Below are 16,421 nucleotides of genomic sequence, written 5' to 3'. Positions count from 1 at the left end.
TGATCTGGACATTAACAAATACTACACTTTCAACAACATTCAGAGCATACTTTTCTACAATAGAAAATACCTATTTTATCATATATTAAGATTTTAAGCAAATTTTTTTCTATTTAGTTCCTGGCTTCTAGTTTCACAAAAGCTTGATTAGTATGCTGAAATTGGCAAAATTTGCTTTATTATTACTTACCAAAAGGTTCTTCTGAAAATCCAGTAGTCTAGGTCCATAACTCAAATGAGACACATCAACCAAAAGTCCAACTTTAGTTCCTTTTATAACACCGAACACCTTAGAAAAGTCACTGTAAATATTAGCTATCTACAGTTTAATAATTTTACTGATTATTCTGTACAATACCATTTAAAAAACAAGTATAAGGTATTTATTTTAATTTTAAATGTTTTAGCATGAAGATGACATGGTGACCAGGCCAAGGAGGAAAAGAAGAAAAAAAGAGAGTCCTACTGGCTCCCAGTTAATCCTTACTGGTGAATCATATTACCTTCTTCCCAAGACAGCTTATTCCTTGATTAAGAGGATAAATAAAAAATAACTTTGTCCCCTTCAGGCGAAATCAAGCAACTTTTGGAATGCTGCTTTCCCCATTCCCTTCAAGGAGTTACATCCTGAGCATTAGCACTGCCAGGCACAGTGTGACGAAGCAGCTGTGCAAGAGTGGGCACAATGAACTACAAGACAGCTCCACTCTAGGAAGATGTTAAGCTCAGCATTATCTGCTCCCATTTAAATTGTGCTGAGAGGACCTGATGACTAAGACTGCAAAGAGAAAGGAAAAGACTAAATCTAGAAAGCAGAAAACTGCATACCAATAAGAGGTCAGAAAAAAAAAATACACTGTCAACATCACTGCATATGATATGGAACTTGTAGTAAATAATGAAAATACAAAGGCTTTCTGGAATATACTTTTCACTAGTATTCAAAAGTTAATTTAGTCTTTAATGCCATATAGTATTTCATTCAAAAATATACTGCAAAGTCCAAGTTACCTTTCTGCTGTCCTGCAACAGCCACTGAATTCGGTGCTGATAGAGTTCAATCACTCTGACAAAAGGCAGAGCACACATTTAGCTACAGCATTCTCTCACACTGGGTTTCAATGTAACAATTGACCACTTGTCTTCATCATGTCCCTTTTCTCACAGATGCAAAATCTGTGAGAAACAGGCAGTTTAAAATATGCTAAATATGCCCTTACACAATCGGTGGTTGCAGGGCTAATCAATTACATACATCTTTCCCTAAAGCAGAACAACTTCCAACAGTTTAATATCAAAATAGTTAAAACCTGATAAACCAGTAACAACCAGGTAAAACAAAATGCTTCCTGTCCTCTAAAATAGTTTTACTTTAACCAATGGATTTTTAATTCCATGCACATAGTGTCTACAAGTTGGCAAGTAAGCCAACATTTTAAAGAGGAAAATCCATTTTGCTTTTTCGAAACGTAAAAGCTGCTTCTGTTTTATAAAAGCCTGACACAGTGAGGTATGCTGAAATGGTAGCACTCTTTATAAATTGTGAAGAATATTCTATAGCTTATTTAATCTATAAATTAAATTATTTACATTCTCTTGATTTTATACATTTAAAATTCCCTTAGAATACTTTCAACTTCCACGTCATGACTGCATCCATGACTTGAAGCTAATCCAAGTTACATTAAGTATAACCCCCGACTACACAGTGTTACATATGAAAACCTGACCGTGCACTGGCTGCCTTTCTAAAATGAGCAAAATGCTTCACATCAACACCTGGTTGATAAGCATCTTCCTTAAAACAACTCAAACCTCAGTTGTAGCGACATACAATTATCCCTTACTCTAAATCTCAGCAGAAAGGATTTACTGTTGAGATACTCTGAGGTGCACAGAGACAAATTAAGATTTAAGGCAGCGCCTGCAGAAATGGTGATACAGAATCAGTTACACAACAAAACAGTAAAGAAGATGGATACTTACTCAGCAAGTCTGCATTCAAAATCAGTAACAGTGTCCTCTGTAAACACCATCTCTTCACCACTATTTCCTGAATTCCTGGAGCACTATGCATGGTTAACATCAGAGATGCACACAAGTTAAGACTGACTAGAGAAAAGGCAGTGTTGTATTTACAAAGTAATATTGCCCTTATTTACCAGATACTCTAATGTTAACTGCAAAGATTCCAAACTGTAATTTCTTATCCTTTCTTCTGTTGTTTGCACCTTTTGAGACTGTGTTTTCTTCATTTGTCCTCTCTACAGATCAAGTGAGAAAAAATTACATGCGGTATGAGAAATTAAATGTGCCATTTAAATGTGACAAAAATATAAGTTCTCAGGAGAGTTTCTGCTATGCAGTGCATGTCCAAAAACATAAGTTTATGTGCTGGAATAATCTTTTGAATGTGTGATACAAAATTGTGAAAAGAAGTTTTCACAATACCCCTAGACTGTGAGCTAAAGGAAGGGAAAAGAGCATAGTTTAGAACAGACAGGAATGAAGACAAGAAATAGGAGAGTTCAAGAAAAGAATTAAAATAAATACCCCAGTTATTTACCAGAGAGGAATAAAAATAAGCATCTCCCAAATACAATTCAGAGTTTGAGCTGATATATATTGGCTTCTGCCTTCTGGAGGAAAAAAGCAGTATCAACAGTTGATCTCATTTACTGTTTTGCCCAATTTGTTCTCAGATTCATCTCTGCAGAGATGCAGAACATGCAGTTTCATTACATGAGTGATCACATCTATCAAACTGTCTGTGTATACATGCAAATGTATGTAAGGAAGCATATTAGTTGTCTATCAGTTTATTTATTCCCCACTGTGAATTTCTATATGCTGTACTAGTTGCTCCATTTTGTAGGAAAACTCGCCTACCAGCACATCTTGTGTCTTGCTGCTATGTGCTCCCAGCAATCCATTATCTGGTCCTAGCTGAGGCACAGCAGAATCTTGCTGTGGTGGATCATCACCCTGTCGATGGAATTTTGTCAACCTACAAGACAATTATTTTACGAGAACAATTCATTACCTGTAATATTCCTGTGTTGTCATAAAGTAATTTCAAGGTTTTTCTGCAGGAATTGTTCTATACTTTGACAGTTGTTTAAGCATTAATTTAATATATGATGTTTTGAAGAGATATAGTATATACTTTATATGAATTATATTTTCTATCTACATTTGAAGTCTCAACTAGATTTTGTAAGTTTCCTCACCCAATTTTTTCCAAATACTGATCATTGTCCAACAACCATGCCATTTTCCTGGTGTGTTTATCCAGTACATGAATAGACTTAGCCTTGTTAAAAATAAAAAGACATTAGAGCAAAAAAGTTAAAATCCTCAGGAATAAACACTATTAGAAAGGTATTAATATTGTCAGCAACTTAAATGATAATTTATATTGTGTGTGGGACAACAGCAAACTAAAAAATAAAGAGAAGTTACAATTATCCATGTACAGAAAACATATTTAGGAACTATTTTGCAGGAGCTGTTCGTTAAGGGATTTTATACAGTTAATTATATGTGTGCACAGCTGCTGGGAGACCGGCTACAGAGCTCAACCAGAGAAAAGAGATTTACCACAGCAAACCCCGGAGCGGCGGCGGGAGCTGAGCCAGCCGGGCTGGCAGCGGGTGGGCGAACTGCCCTCGGCTTTAGGCGCGGTACAGTCAAGCAAGAAACATTAAATCCCGGTTTTCCCTTGGGTGGGCTCCACCGCCTCCCCCCGGCCCGGGCCACCCGGGCCCTTCTGCACACAGCGGGTGTCAGCGCAGCCCTTCCCGTCCCCGAGACCCTCCTCACCTCACAGGGGAAAAGCCCCGAGCTCCCGACCCCGCGCTGTCCCGTGCCCGAGGCTCACCTCACCCCACCGGGGAGAGACCCCCTCGGCTCCTCCGACCCCGCGCCGCTCGGTCCCGTCCGCTGAGACTCACCTGACGGGGGAAAGGCTCTCCCGTGCCCCGCTCTCCCTCCCTGGGCACCGCGCCAGTGACAGCGTCTCCCCAAAGGCCCTCAGCACCTCCCGACCCTTCCCTCGTGCGGGACCGGGTGCGGCGGGACCCAGCCTGACCCCCGCCCGCTGTTGCGGCGTTGCCGGTGGAGACGGGGCCGGCCCCGGCGCGCCGCTTCCCACCGCCTGAGGGCGCCGCTGGGCGGGAGGCGAGGGGACCCCTGAGGGGGGACACACCTGGGGGGGCACACCTGAGGGGGGATACACCTGAGGGGGGTCGGTTCCAGTCAGTGCAGCCGGAGCCAGTCGCTTTAGTAGACAATTTATTTTGATAAACTTGCTCAATAACAAAAATACAAGTGAAGAAAATTATGTTCATTTTATACAATATTAACATTTGTTCGGAAATCATTAATTGAAAAAATGCTCTAACCAATAGAAAACAACCCTCAGTAAAGGCCGGCAGGCTCAGGCGGTGGGCCCAGCTTCAGGCCCAGGCAGGACAGCCCACATGCAGACACCATTTCCTTCATTATTTTCATCCTTCACAAAGGTTTTAAAGGACAGCTTTCATTTTCCCGTGTGTGTGTGTGTGTGTGTGTGTGTGTGTTGGGGCAAACAGGAACCTACAGTCGTGTTCTGGAGTGGTTAAACAGCGTCTCGGAAACACAGGGACGGCAGGAGGGCCCGGCTCTGGCGGCATCACCTGAGCCAGAGGCCGGGCTGGGAGTGTGGCACACTGACTGTGCTTTGGGACACTGGCATCGCTCTCCAGCTGGATTAACAGCAGAAAAACCACGTTAAATGGTTAGGCTGGTGTGTTCTGCGAAGCACACCCTCCCCAGGTCTGAGCCAAACAGCTTCCAGGCGATTATTTCAACGGAGCTCCATGGTAATATTTATACAGACAAATTTACTAGTTTTTCCTTCTGAAAGTACTGTCAGTTTCCAGTCTTACATTTTGTTAGCCAAAGAAATGACAAAGTGTGCACAAATTACATTATGATGGGTCATCAAACCTTTGGGAGGATTTAGAAGCAAAAAAATAAATGGAATTCTCTAGTGATGTATGAAATGAGCTGTCCTTCAAAAAAATTAAAAAATAATGGCTGGCAGAATCAGAAAGGTTTATGTAAACACTCAACACAAATATGGGATTACCTTTGGAGAAGATTCATATGGAAACATTTGTTTTTCATGACTTGAAAAAGTCTACAGATGTTTAGGCATGTTCAATACGAACTTCCTGTAGCTCAAAACAAAACCTTGTGCAAATAAAACCTATAAATAGTCTTCAGCAGATTTTACAGTGATGCTCTTAGGTATGAAAAGAATGCACACAACTTTAAAACAAAAGTAACAGACATAAGTTTGACAAATGATTGCACCATAAAACAGTGTTTTATATACAGTTTACAAGATATGATTTTCTGCTATAAATTAATACTGTACTATATAGTACTTAGTGACTTTATTAAAAGCAACTGTTGACAGCTGTCTCTTCAATTACTGGGTTGGGTTTTTTTAAATGCATTTGGCTGCATCTATTTCTGGACTCGAAATGCTCAAATATTTAATAAATCTATTTGTTAAACCTTTGCTAACATTTAATAATTCACAGCAATAGCACTGGCAGATCAGATCAATTTCCAGTCAGCCAACCACAGTCTGGGTATGCTCCAAGATAACTGGTGTTATTTTTTGTTGTTGTTTTTTTTAAAAATTATTATTATGATCCATTTAATCAAAGCCTAAATCCACATGATGTTACAATAACTGAAATAAGTAAGTTGGAGGGGTGGGAAGGGAAAGAAATCTTAGCAGCTGAGAAACTCTCCCCACCCCCCAGCTGTGTTCCAGTTACAAAAATCTTGAACTATTTACAAGTGTAACATTTCTGAAAATGTAATTTATAATCCAAGTTTTAGTGAATACTTTATGTTAGGACACAGTAGTGATAACACCAAAATTTTGACACATATCAAGCAGCTGAACCCTGCCTTTTACCTCCACCACTATCACTAGGGGCCTCTAGTCTAGGGCCTCAGATTGCCCATGCAGATGAAGGTTTAAATCAGGAACCAAATTATATTTAGACCATGATTTCCAAGTAAGTGCTTGGCTGTATTTATAGATTAGTATACTATGGAAAAATTAAGTGATCCATAAACACTCCATTCTACCTGTGAATGAGCTGACTGGGAAAAAAAATTACTTAGAAACCATTCCAGTGGCAAGTTTGGTCAAAAATTTCAAAAGAAAATATACATCAACAAATAACCTTTTTGTATTAAAATACCTTGGGAAGGGGAGAAGGAAGAGATGGAGAAAGGCAGGGACCCATTGTGGTCTGAATGGCACAGAGTTTAACATAATTGTGCAAACTGTGTTATTTTTAAACACTCCAGTTTATCTGGTGATTATTTTGGAAACTGCTGGTTTTATTTTAATATAGATCTCATCCTAAAACGACTGTCTATTCATTAATGCAGTTCCTCCAGTAAGCTCAATGAAATGGTGCCCAAAACAGACAATTTTTTTGTTTTCAGAATGAATCTCAGGTAAACTATGTATTAACTGGAAAACAAATACTGATAGTGCAAGCAGCTTCCCTGGAACACCAACCTAGTAGTGAATTAAGATGTCTCTGGCATCAATGGTTTATCTTTGTATTGAAAAATAAAAATTATTTTAGTGAGGAATATGTACTTCAAATTTGGGTGGTCATTAAATCTATGTTTAAAATAACAACTTTAGTAAACAAGGCATATACTTTTAACAATTATATTGCTCGTTGTATTTTTTTGGCAAAGATGAATTAATACTCAGCTGAAAATAAGTTCATCCACCTTCGCAGAGGAATAGTGTTTGCATTACTTTAAACATTGCATTTTGTATGTGCTAGAGAAATGCTTACCTATGGTAAAATGCTGTGCTTGAACATGTATGAATGGTAATGTAACAAAGCAGTAGAAAAAGAGATTTTTCTGTACAACAGTTGCTAATAATTTAAATAGTGTCAGTTTCCCAAAATTAGGATTTTAAGGTATGACATGATCTCACCTTCAACCCTCATATACAAATAAATTACCATAAAAAGAATTTTAGCTTAACTTAAAATTGCACCTAGAAAGGCATGGGATTGTTTGTACCTATTACAAAAAACTGTTAAAATCAAGGGCTGCTACAAAGAATGAGGTAAACTGAAGACTCTCAGCTATGTGGCCTTCAGAAAAATGGCTTTTCTCTATTGAGTTCTAGTTTTGCACACCACAGTGTTTTGCTAGCAAAGCATTCTGAGTTCTTTTCCAGGAACCATTTGTGTGTATATACATATATATACATATGTGTATATACACACTCACATACATACACACACACTGTATACTGCATCAGCAAAATATATATATATTTATATATATATTTATATAAATATAAGGACGAAATCCCCCTCTAAAGCGTTCCTTAGTGTTTCCTAGAGCTTATGGGGGAGCAGGGCATGTATGTCTTTTGCTGTTACATACATTGAGAGAACATGTTTTGATCTATTGGCTTCTTGGTGTAGTAATGCAAGATTGATCCACATTGGTGCCAAAGGCTTTGCTCATCAGAAGGAAGATGTAAAACACTAATCTCCTAAACAGCGAGGCCAGCCTCACTTGAATTCCTCTGCAACCCTCTGGTTCACCACAAAGTTCATAAATACTTTGACTTCCAAATTGTTAGACGTTAAAAACAGGAACAGTCCAGTAACATGGGATGTTACGCTTCTCAGTGTAAAGCATTCTTCACTAGTTCCTATCACAGTGCAGACCTGACTGCATTGAAGTATGCTCAGGAGATTAGTCAATGTGGTCTGTATTTGGTTATGGGAAAGGCTCTCCTTTTTTTCATCCAAAGTGCATAGTGAGAACAAGTCAAAGCATTCCTCTTTTCAGTCAGTGTTTGATAGTCCGATTTAGGCATTCTCCTGAGAATGCAATTCTGATGTCTTGTTCTTTTCCAATATAAAGTCCTGCAGTCCAGACATTCATCAGCCAGGTAAACAAACTTTGCCAGCAAATAGAAGTCCCACTATTGTAAAGAAAATGGATAAGACAAACAGTACATACGAAGACCCAACCACTGTGTTATTGGGTAATTTATATGGTTGACCTCCAACTTCATTGATGTAAAATCCTATTGGAAATATTAGGGCTGCCATACAGAATAGAATCACTGCAAAGAAAAGAGAAAAGAAAAAAACAGTCACTGTTGTGTTAAAGTGAAAATATTTACCTGTTCACAGAGCCCTCCAGAAAAACAAGCAAAATATCCTGATTGAACTGAAGAGCTAAGATCAGAACTATCTGAGCTGATAACTTGCTTGAAATTACTGAGTAGGCTTTATGATGCTTTCAAAACATCCCTCATCTACTCCCAAAAAAGACTAAAATTTTGACTGTAATTTCAGTTCTGCTCACTAGATCATGAACTTCTTCACAGAATAAAAAATTGGTAGATACACTTCTATCACCATCTCAGAGTTCAGTCATTCCTTCTCCAGTTATTTTAGAGTAATTTTGCCCAGTCAAGATAAAGTAACATTCAACATTGAAGAAACTTTTTCTATTATCAGTTGTCTTTTTCCAACTGTAGTTGCCCTTTCTCATTCTTCACACATTCTTTTCTGTAAAAGCTTTGCTAAAAATAGAAAATACTCAAGATTGTCATTACAATTTCTTTTGAGATTAAAAGATACCAGTTTCCGAATGTTATATGAATATTTCCTTAGATAATGAAATATCCTTAGAATTTCCCATTGCAATACAATGAAATGAAAGTTTTCTGATTCAGTATAATTCAAACTTCTTAGTGAAAAACTAAATTCAGACTCTGTGAACAAAGAGATCAAGCAATAAGGGTTTTTATTTCACTTCAAACTTATGTATATGTTTTGTTCTTGCAACTGACTCTGTGAACATACAAGAAATCCAGAATTCCTGTTAAAGAATTGCATTATGGATTTCACAGTACCAATAGTGGCCAAGATTCCCTACAGCACATTTCAATACCCTGATCAAATCCAGGAGAGAACATCCAGTGCTGTTTCCTGGACAACAACTTCAGTGTTTCTGTAGCACACCCATGGGAAAGTAACCCTGTTTAGTTTGGATGTAGCTGTACAGGACTCTACTGTCAACCATGGGAATGAATGACTTCTAAATATGGCTCCTCTGCAAAGCAATACATTCTCCACAATAAAAAGGAATTAATTATTATAATTATAATTTCAATTAACTTTTGAATTGGTTTGATTGTATATGCAAGCATATACAATTGGTTTTTTTTAATCAGGATAAAACAGAATGTTATCTGATTCTACCAGTTCTGTCAAGTATTAGTGCTTTATTTCTATTTTATCACTGTGCTTTAGTGCTGTTTCAGACATTATTTACCGTGAATGGAACATGGCACCACAGTACCTACAATTCAACCAAATCTAATTAGATCTGGGGGGAGAGAGGAGCTGAACCTGCTCTGTTCTCTCACCAACCCCAGAAATCCACACACCATCATCTTCTAACATGAAGCACAGCTCACACTGAAGCCTCTCCTACTCCTCAAACTCTGCCTATAACCTGGCCACATACAAAAAAGAAAATTCAAGCCAAGTTACAATGCTCCTGCCTGAACAAAGTGCATCATATGCTGACTTCTTCAGCATTCTCTTGTTAACACAGGCTACTGCTTTTATTTTATTAATAAGGGACACAGGTGCTGTCCTTGTCTCATCTTTCTCATCTCCACCACTGCAAGACAGAGGAAACCCTGGGGATGCTGTTCCCTACTTAAGCCTCCTTAAAAGTCAAACAAGCAACATCAAAAAACACTGGCAACAGTAATAACCATCACCTTAATCACCAGCTCCACTGCAAGAAGTGCTGCAGATGCTTTTGTTTCCAAAGGTATGTAAAATAAAATCAGGAGCTTGCCTGTCCCCTTTGGCCTCACCAGAACTAAGTTTCTAGTCTTTACAAATGAGGAAACGACTGGCTGGAGCAGCATCAATATTTTGTACTGTAGCTTCACTACTGCTCTAAATACAGATGCTCCAGTTTATCCAGCTACAGTGCCCATACTAAACCCATTTTTTAATGGACTCCATGTATATCCAAGACAAACAGTTTACCACATATTTAAATCTCAGTGCTTATGATTTCCATAGCACAGGTCTCAGCTTTGAGGAAAAAACACTCATTCTAGAAGATACTGGGCATGATGAATCTGAATTCAGAGATTGTCCAAGTAGGACCTGGGCATAAACAAAAAAGATGCTTTCATAACCCATGATCCCCAGCAGTACATCAGCTGCTCCTTGCCTTCCAAAACACATAAAGCAGCTTTCACAACACCTTGAGCCAAGAGCAGTCAGCACCAGGATCATTCCTCCGGGTGCCAGTGCCGAGCAGGAAAACCCAGATGTTCCACTGGAGGGGGCTCGTGTCTCGCTCACACTCTGCCCGCACTGCCGGGTTATTCTTCAAAGGGGAAGGGAAACAGCACAACCACAAAACATCTGGCAACTGCACGGTTGCCACATTCCTGCTCAGTGCCACCTCGTTAGGCCATCTATTAGAACAGAACCAAAGACCCAGACACCAGACGTTAAACATTAAACAATGAAGAAAGTTTTCATCTACATGATTATTGGTCCATGTAATTCCACATTATACAATCTGGTCTTTAAAAAATGTTTCTTTTTTTTAATTGTATCTCCAACATCTGAGTCCACCCAAGGAAAGCATGGGCATGTGTTTCTTGAGATCTGTGTAAGCATAGAAGAGCTTTCTTGTCTGCATCTGAATGGTGGCTGTCAAAAAACTCAATTAGCTCTTGTGATTCTTTAGCTTGAAATTGTTTTGAGCATCTAATGACAACTTCAAAAGAAATCTGGTCTTAAAAAAACGTTTAGTCTTCAGAGGGCTCACTGTACTATCTGCTTGCCTCTGCAGAGCCACATAACGTAGAAAGCAGCACCTGGTACAAATCTTTAATAACTCAAGAAGCACTTTATTCGCTGGGGAACACCAGAAACAGACATTCACAGGATAGCTACCGTTAGTTAAGGATGTGATTATCCTGCCCCACTTTTACTTGCATTCCAAAAAGCAGTCCATTACTGCTCATGAACTTATAAATCCTCAGGAAAAAAAAACCAAACCAAATCCAGACTCTCTGGTAACTGCTGGAAAAAAGGTAGAAATATGATTTTTCCATCTAGCATCTTCTCCCTTGATACATCTCAGAGAAGCACTTGTTCAGTAGTAGCAGACACGGAATTCATTCCCTTTCTAGTTGCAGCAGATGGTAAGAGACCCGAATCTGTAGGATGTAAACAGATCTTGAAGGAGCTCTGTGAATTCCTGCAACAGCCAAAATTGCAATAACATACATGAGATCACCTACATGGCCTCCATGGGGAAAAAGCTCTGGACATTGTTTCTATATCTGGAACTTAACAGTATCTGTCTGAAGGACCATAAAAATGACAACATTTGAGATTTCCACACCTTCACCACAATCCTATCAACCAGAAGATGGCAAACAAGCACCCTGAAAAGGCAAGAGGTTTACATAAATCTGAAGCAGAGGTAGCAAAATAGGAGCAGTATCAGAGACATATGGAAAAATACCAAAGTCAGGTCACTTTCTGGCTACCAACATGTGTCCCTGTGTCCCAGGGCATAATTAGTGATGAGATGGTAGAGAAGCTGGGATGGCAAAGGGCAGTTCTGGGATACAAGCGAAGGAACAGCTGATCAGAGCTTTGCCTGCTACCAACACACGAGGCACAGCTATGGGTTTGTAACACCCTGTTCATTGAAGAATCACACAAAACCTGGGCAGTGCACAGATGAACACTGACAAGGAGCCCACTCTCCATTACACTCCATGAATGTGGTACTACTGAAACACCAGTGACAGTTTTCATGGTATCTATGCCCAGAGTGACAATACCTATCACATCAGTAGGAATACTGATTCCTGCAAGACTCTTCTCTACAAAAAATGAAGGAAAACCTTCACATTTACCTGTACAAGACTTTTGTCCCTCATGCAGTATGACATGGAAGACAGCAATATCTCTTCTCTCCACAAAGATGTTTGCAGAGATGTCAGAAGGATAAGTTTCTGTGCAGTAAATCCACCAACAACTGGGGAATGAGGCAAATGCTGTGCTTGTACCCCTCTGGGGTATCCCTTCAGAATTGTACAGAAGAAAGAGAACTAACAGATTCAACTTCTGTCTTCTTCATGTCTCTTAGCTAAACAAGATAAACAAGACCACTCTCAGCAATAATTCATATTTATAGGTATGCAGATAAAAAAACATGGCTATAGGTATGTACTTGAAAACACCTGGAGCCATCCAAGATGACAAGATTACAAGCAAAAATTCCATGAAAAATATAAGTTATACAGCTATATATAAATTCCATCATGAACTGGGCAAAAGTGATCTCTTACCACGCTTTCCTTGCTGCTCTCAGAGTTGTAAAGAAAAGGCTGAGCAAAAGGATTCCTTTGCCTCAGATACCAGACCCCCTTGCATTTGAAGGAATGGAGCTGGCAGTCCCAGAGCTTCCCTTGGAAGCCCCAGCAGACCTCCCTGCCTGCCCAGGATAGCACGTCCTGCATTGTGTTCAGAAAGTTCTGTGAGAAGAATATCTGCTAGGAGCCTGCACAAGGCCACTGAGTCTTGAAATCACTTGCAGATGAGAAGTAAAACAAATATGAAGTCTTCCTACCCGCTTCTAATGAGTTACACGTTTTCATCTAAACAGCACTGGCACTTCACAGGAAGGATCTGCTCAGAGTATTCCAAGTTGATTCCACATGGCTGCATATTTCCTAATACTAACCTACAAATAGGTTACTAATTTGTGTTTCATCCAATGAACCACAGAAGTCACTCTCGACAACTTTTTGAAAAATCTAGAATTTTTCCTTCCATTCACTTCTATTTTTCAAAATTAATTTTCCTAATAAGTGAGTTCAGAGCTAAAATTCCCCATCATCTTTGTTAACAGGAATGCAAAGGTCACAGAGTTGTATGCATTGGAGATGAATACCAAAGACATTGAATGTTATAATTTCAGCAACGCAGAGATCATATCTTAATAGAATTATGAATAATTCTGACTTTGCAAAAGAATGAATTAGTGTGTTTCATTATTAAACACCTCATACCAAGAAGACAAATGCTAAAATAAAAATGTCCTTCCATACTGAGACATCTAATAAAGAACCTGTTGCAAGCCTGAAGAAATCTCTAGACAAAAAAAAAACAAACCTAAAAAGCTTAAGGGTACCACACTTTTTGGCTGAACTAATCATCACAGCTGCAGAAAACTAAAGCTGCAGGGATATGATGATTTGAGATATTAAAGAAAAACATTGATTTCTAGAACACAAACTCCCCTCTTTACCCAAGAGCTTTGACTCCAGCTCACTGTAAGCATTTTAATTTATACAGCACTTGGACTTTAAACCCCCCCCCCCCATATATTAGATACACATGAAATATGTATAAGATAAACAACTGCACTGGAAAAGTTGGGATGGAATATTCAGTAATACTCAGGTCTGCTATTTTAATCATTCACAGGAAAATAAATGAAAGTCAATCACAATGGATACAGCATTTCAATAGCTCCATTGTCTGCAAGAGTTGCACTATTAATTTAATATGCTGTGTAGCAACGTTGTCAGAAAGATGGCTTTGATTGTACAAGTGCCTCAGTGAAGTACCTTTGTTGAAGCCGAGCACTTTTGAATATTATTCCCTTCCCAAAACCAAGGTTAAATCTGACTTGTATTAGATATCATGAGATGTCACAGAGTTCCATTAAATCTTATTTATGCCCATGTAAACCACAAACTTGCATTTTCTAGTTAGTGTTCACACTACCTTTAGTGGTTTGTCATAATTCAAGTCAATTTAAAAGCCCTCAGGTTTTGAGTTTTTTCATGCTGTCATCCCCACCATTAAGGCACCATTTCTCAGTTGGGCTAAGCCTGTAACACACACCAAGAAAAGGAAATTTGAAAGTTATTCCCCTTGCTCACTGTACCTTTTTTTTTTTGCACTGAAGTAGCCAGCCATAGGACATGTTTCCCTGTATGCAAACACAGGGCTGCTGGAGAAGGCTCAGCTGTGAGGAATTACACTGGTGCTCGTGCAGAGCACAGTGAAGGGAGGCAGAGAAGCACTGGTACTCCTCCCTCCAGCTAAAGCACGGCTGCAGGTCACTTCTGGAAGCAGAAGTCTCGGCGCTGTGAAGCACAGCAGATGCTCTGCAGTGGGCAATCCTCCTGCATAGCCAATTAGGATGCAGACATTCTGAATAAAGCAGCTGCTGTGAGCATGAAGCAGAACTGAACCAGCCTCAATCCTGAATGAGGTATTCACAAGACACCTGAGGAAGGGACAGATTACCTCAGATGTACCAACTGCCTCCTCTGCCTCCAAAAGGGCATTTTCAGTAATTGCAAGCTACTAGGATTAAGTCCTGGATATATGGAAGTGGGGAAGTATGAAATACTACAGCCACTCAAGTCAGGACTGACCTCTTCTATCCCTGCTCATTTTCTTAATTAATGGCACTGCCCAAGGAAGGTAAAGGGCTCAGGCTTCCCTTCTTTCACACCATTATTCCCTCTCGATTACAGTCACTTAAGATACCAACCCCTTTATTTCTCAAGACTTATTTTTCCCTCAGATGTGGTATTCAAAGAGAAGGAATGTTTTGCATAGCAGGAGCCCTAAGCACTTGCTCCTTTCCAACACTATGGTGTTATTTCAGACTCCACCAGTTTATCCTGCATACAGGTCAACTGTGTAGTTGAGGTCACTTACTTCCAGTGAAAGCTATCCAGCGGGCATATTTAGTAGCTTCTCTTCGCCAGTGGGAAGCCACCAGCAAACCACATGTGACAGTTAGTGAAATGATTCCCATTATGATGAAAAATAACGTAGTGACCCACTCAGGAGGCAGCCGTGGAGGAATACAGGTCCTGTCACGTCCATGGATGGTTTGACACTGTCGCACAAGGCCAACTGTGAGAGCACCTGAAAATACATAGCAGAGAGGCAAGTAAACTTTCAAAATCCTCTCTGAGGGGCGCTCAATTGCAAACCACAGCTCAGAATTGCCCCAAAGTAAGGGATTCTTTCTTTGATGAACCTTAGTAAGCCTTTCAAACATGGAGGATGGGGGGCATGCTATAAACATCTGTGTTCATGTTCCTTCATCACAAGCTTGCACAAGCTGAAGTGAGATGGCTGCAAGCTGTATCTGGTTCCTGAGTGGCAATCAAGGTCTAATCAAAGAGATAAAGCACTCATAATAAAGCCTGCTAATATCTGCTAACGTGGTAGCTGACTTGCGTAGAGGATCACTCCCTCATCTGTGCAAGATGAAGTATTTTACAGTCTAACAAAATGAGCTGTTGCCCCCCTAAAATGCCTTTAATTATCTAATATCTTTTCCCTCATATGTAAATATAGCTTTAAGCTTAAAGCCTCTGACTCCTGCAGCAGAAACTGCATTTGATTCCAATGATTTAAAAAACATTGGAAAAAACCCACTTCTTGCCAGTAACTCATTATAAAGAATCCCTCCATGCAAGATTGATCAATCCTTTTGATTGCTAACAAGAGTTACTACACTCAGAAACTAGGATACCTACACAAAAGATCTATGAAAAAGATCCTAGAAAAAGGATAAGATTGGTACAGGAACCATAAAGATTTAACCAAAATGATGTATTTTCTGTTAAATAATAATAAAAATAAAAAATCTTCTTTTAAATCCAAGTCAGTGCTTTTGAGACTCATAAAGAAGTGAGCTTTAATTAAGTTATCTTTAATTAAGTTATCTTTCTAACCCCAACTTAACATGCAAGATTAAGATCCATTTCTTCCAGTGTCTCTTAAACATTAAGTTCTAGATTTCTCAATTTTGTTCTTTCTTCTGAACTGTTGTCCTATAAAATCACAATTATCCTGTATCTACATTAGGACCAAAACCTAACACTGGACAGCATTAGAGTCAACATCTTTCTCCACAAATTACTTCAAGTAAATATTGTTTCAGCTGACCTGTTTCAAATAAAAAGAGGACAACTTAGACACAATTACAGACTGGGAACCTTAGGTTTAGCACATCCTTTAGAGGGAGAAACATCTGTCATATTTTCTAGCCTCTTTTTGGGAGGAAAAAAAAGTATGAAACAAAAGAGAAAGCCAATAGTCAAATGAGTAACCAGTCCTAGCGTGCACCTCCTGGCATCCTGGAGCCAATTTCTACAGATCCTCACTGCTCACACCTCAGCAAAGAGTACCAGCATAACCAGCTTCTGAGCTCAGAACTGCTGGGTTAGGAGGCAGCATATCATGTTTTAT

General features: G+C 39.3%; 2 protein-coding genes across 6 annotated transcripts in view; both read right to left on the bottom strand.

Moving 5' to 3' along the window:
• VWA3A (von Willebrand factor A domain containing 3A) overlaps window positions 1-2,260 on the bottom strand; it is a 30,203-nt gene extending 27,943 nt beyond the window's left edge. The window contains exons 1-4 of the mRNA XM_088064317.1: window positions 2,140-2,260; window positions 1,987-2,061; window positions 1,012-1,066; window positions 191-289 (exon numbers count right to left, since the gene is read on the bottom strand). Coding sequence (XP_087920443.1) covers window positions 191-289; window positions 1,012-1,066; window positions 1,987-2,061; window positions 2,140-2,255 — 345 coding nt within the window. The 5' untranslated portion in view covers window positions 2,256-2,260. The remainder of the gene's footprint in view (window positions 1-190; window positions 290-1,011; window positions 1,067-1,986; window positions 2,062-2,139) is intronic.
• Window positions 2,261-4,315: 2,055 nt separating this feature from the next.
• MOSMO (modulator of smoothened) overlaps window positions 4,316-16,421 on the bottom strand; it is a 31,478-nt gene continuing 19,372 nt past the window's right edge. For 2 of the 5 annotated variants that reach the window (XM_005522946.3, XM_014252794.2), the window contains 2 exons: window positions 14,874-15,086; window positions 4,316-8,188 (listed from right to left, as the gene is read on the bottom strand). In XM_005522946.3, the coding sequence (XP_005523003.1) occupies window positions 8,004-8,188; window positions 14,874-15,086 (398 nt within the window). In that variant the 3' untranslated portion in view covers window positions 4,316-8,003. Of the gene's footprint in view, window positions 8,189-10,508; window positions 11,377-12,046; window positions 12,280-13,925; window positions 14,033-14,873; window positions 15,087-16,421 lie in introns of those variants that run through there. The other 3 variants (XR_015774127.1, XR_001331481.2, XR_015774128.1) reach the window with 3 other exon arrangements.

Source organism: Pseudopodoces humilis, chromosome 18, assembly GCF_049639895.1.
Source record: "Pseudopodoces humilis isolate 2021_Gansu_Grassland_sample_001 chromosome 18, ASM4963989v1, whole genome shotgun sequence".
Lineage (NCBI taxonomy): Eukaryota > Metazoa > Chordata > Aves > Passeriformes > Paridae > Pseudopodoces > Pseudopodoces humilis.
Note: the sequence above shows the minus strand (reverse complement) of the source record. Positions and strands in the feature narration are given on the sequence as shown.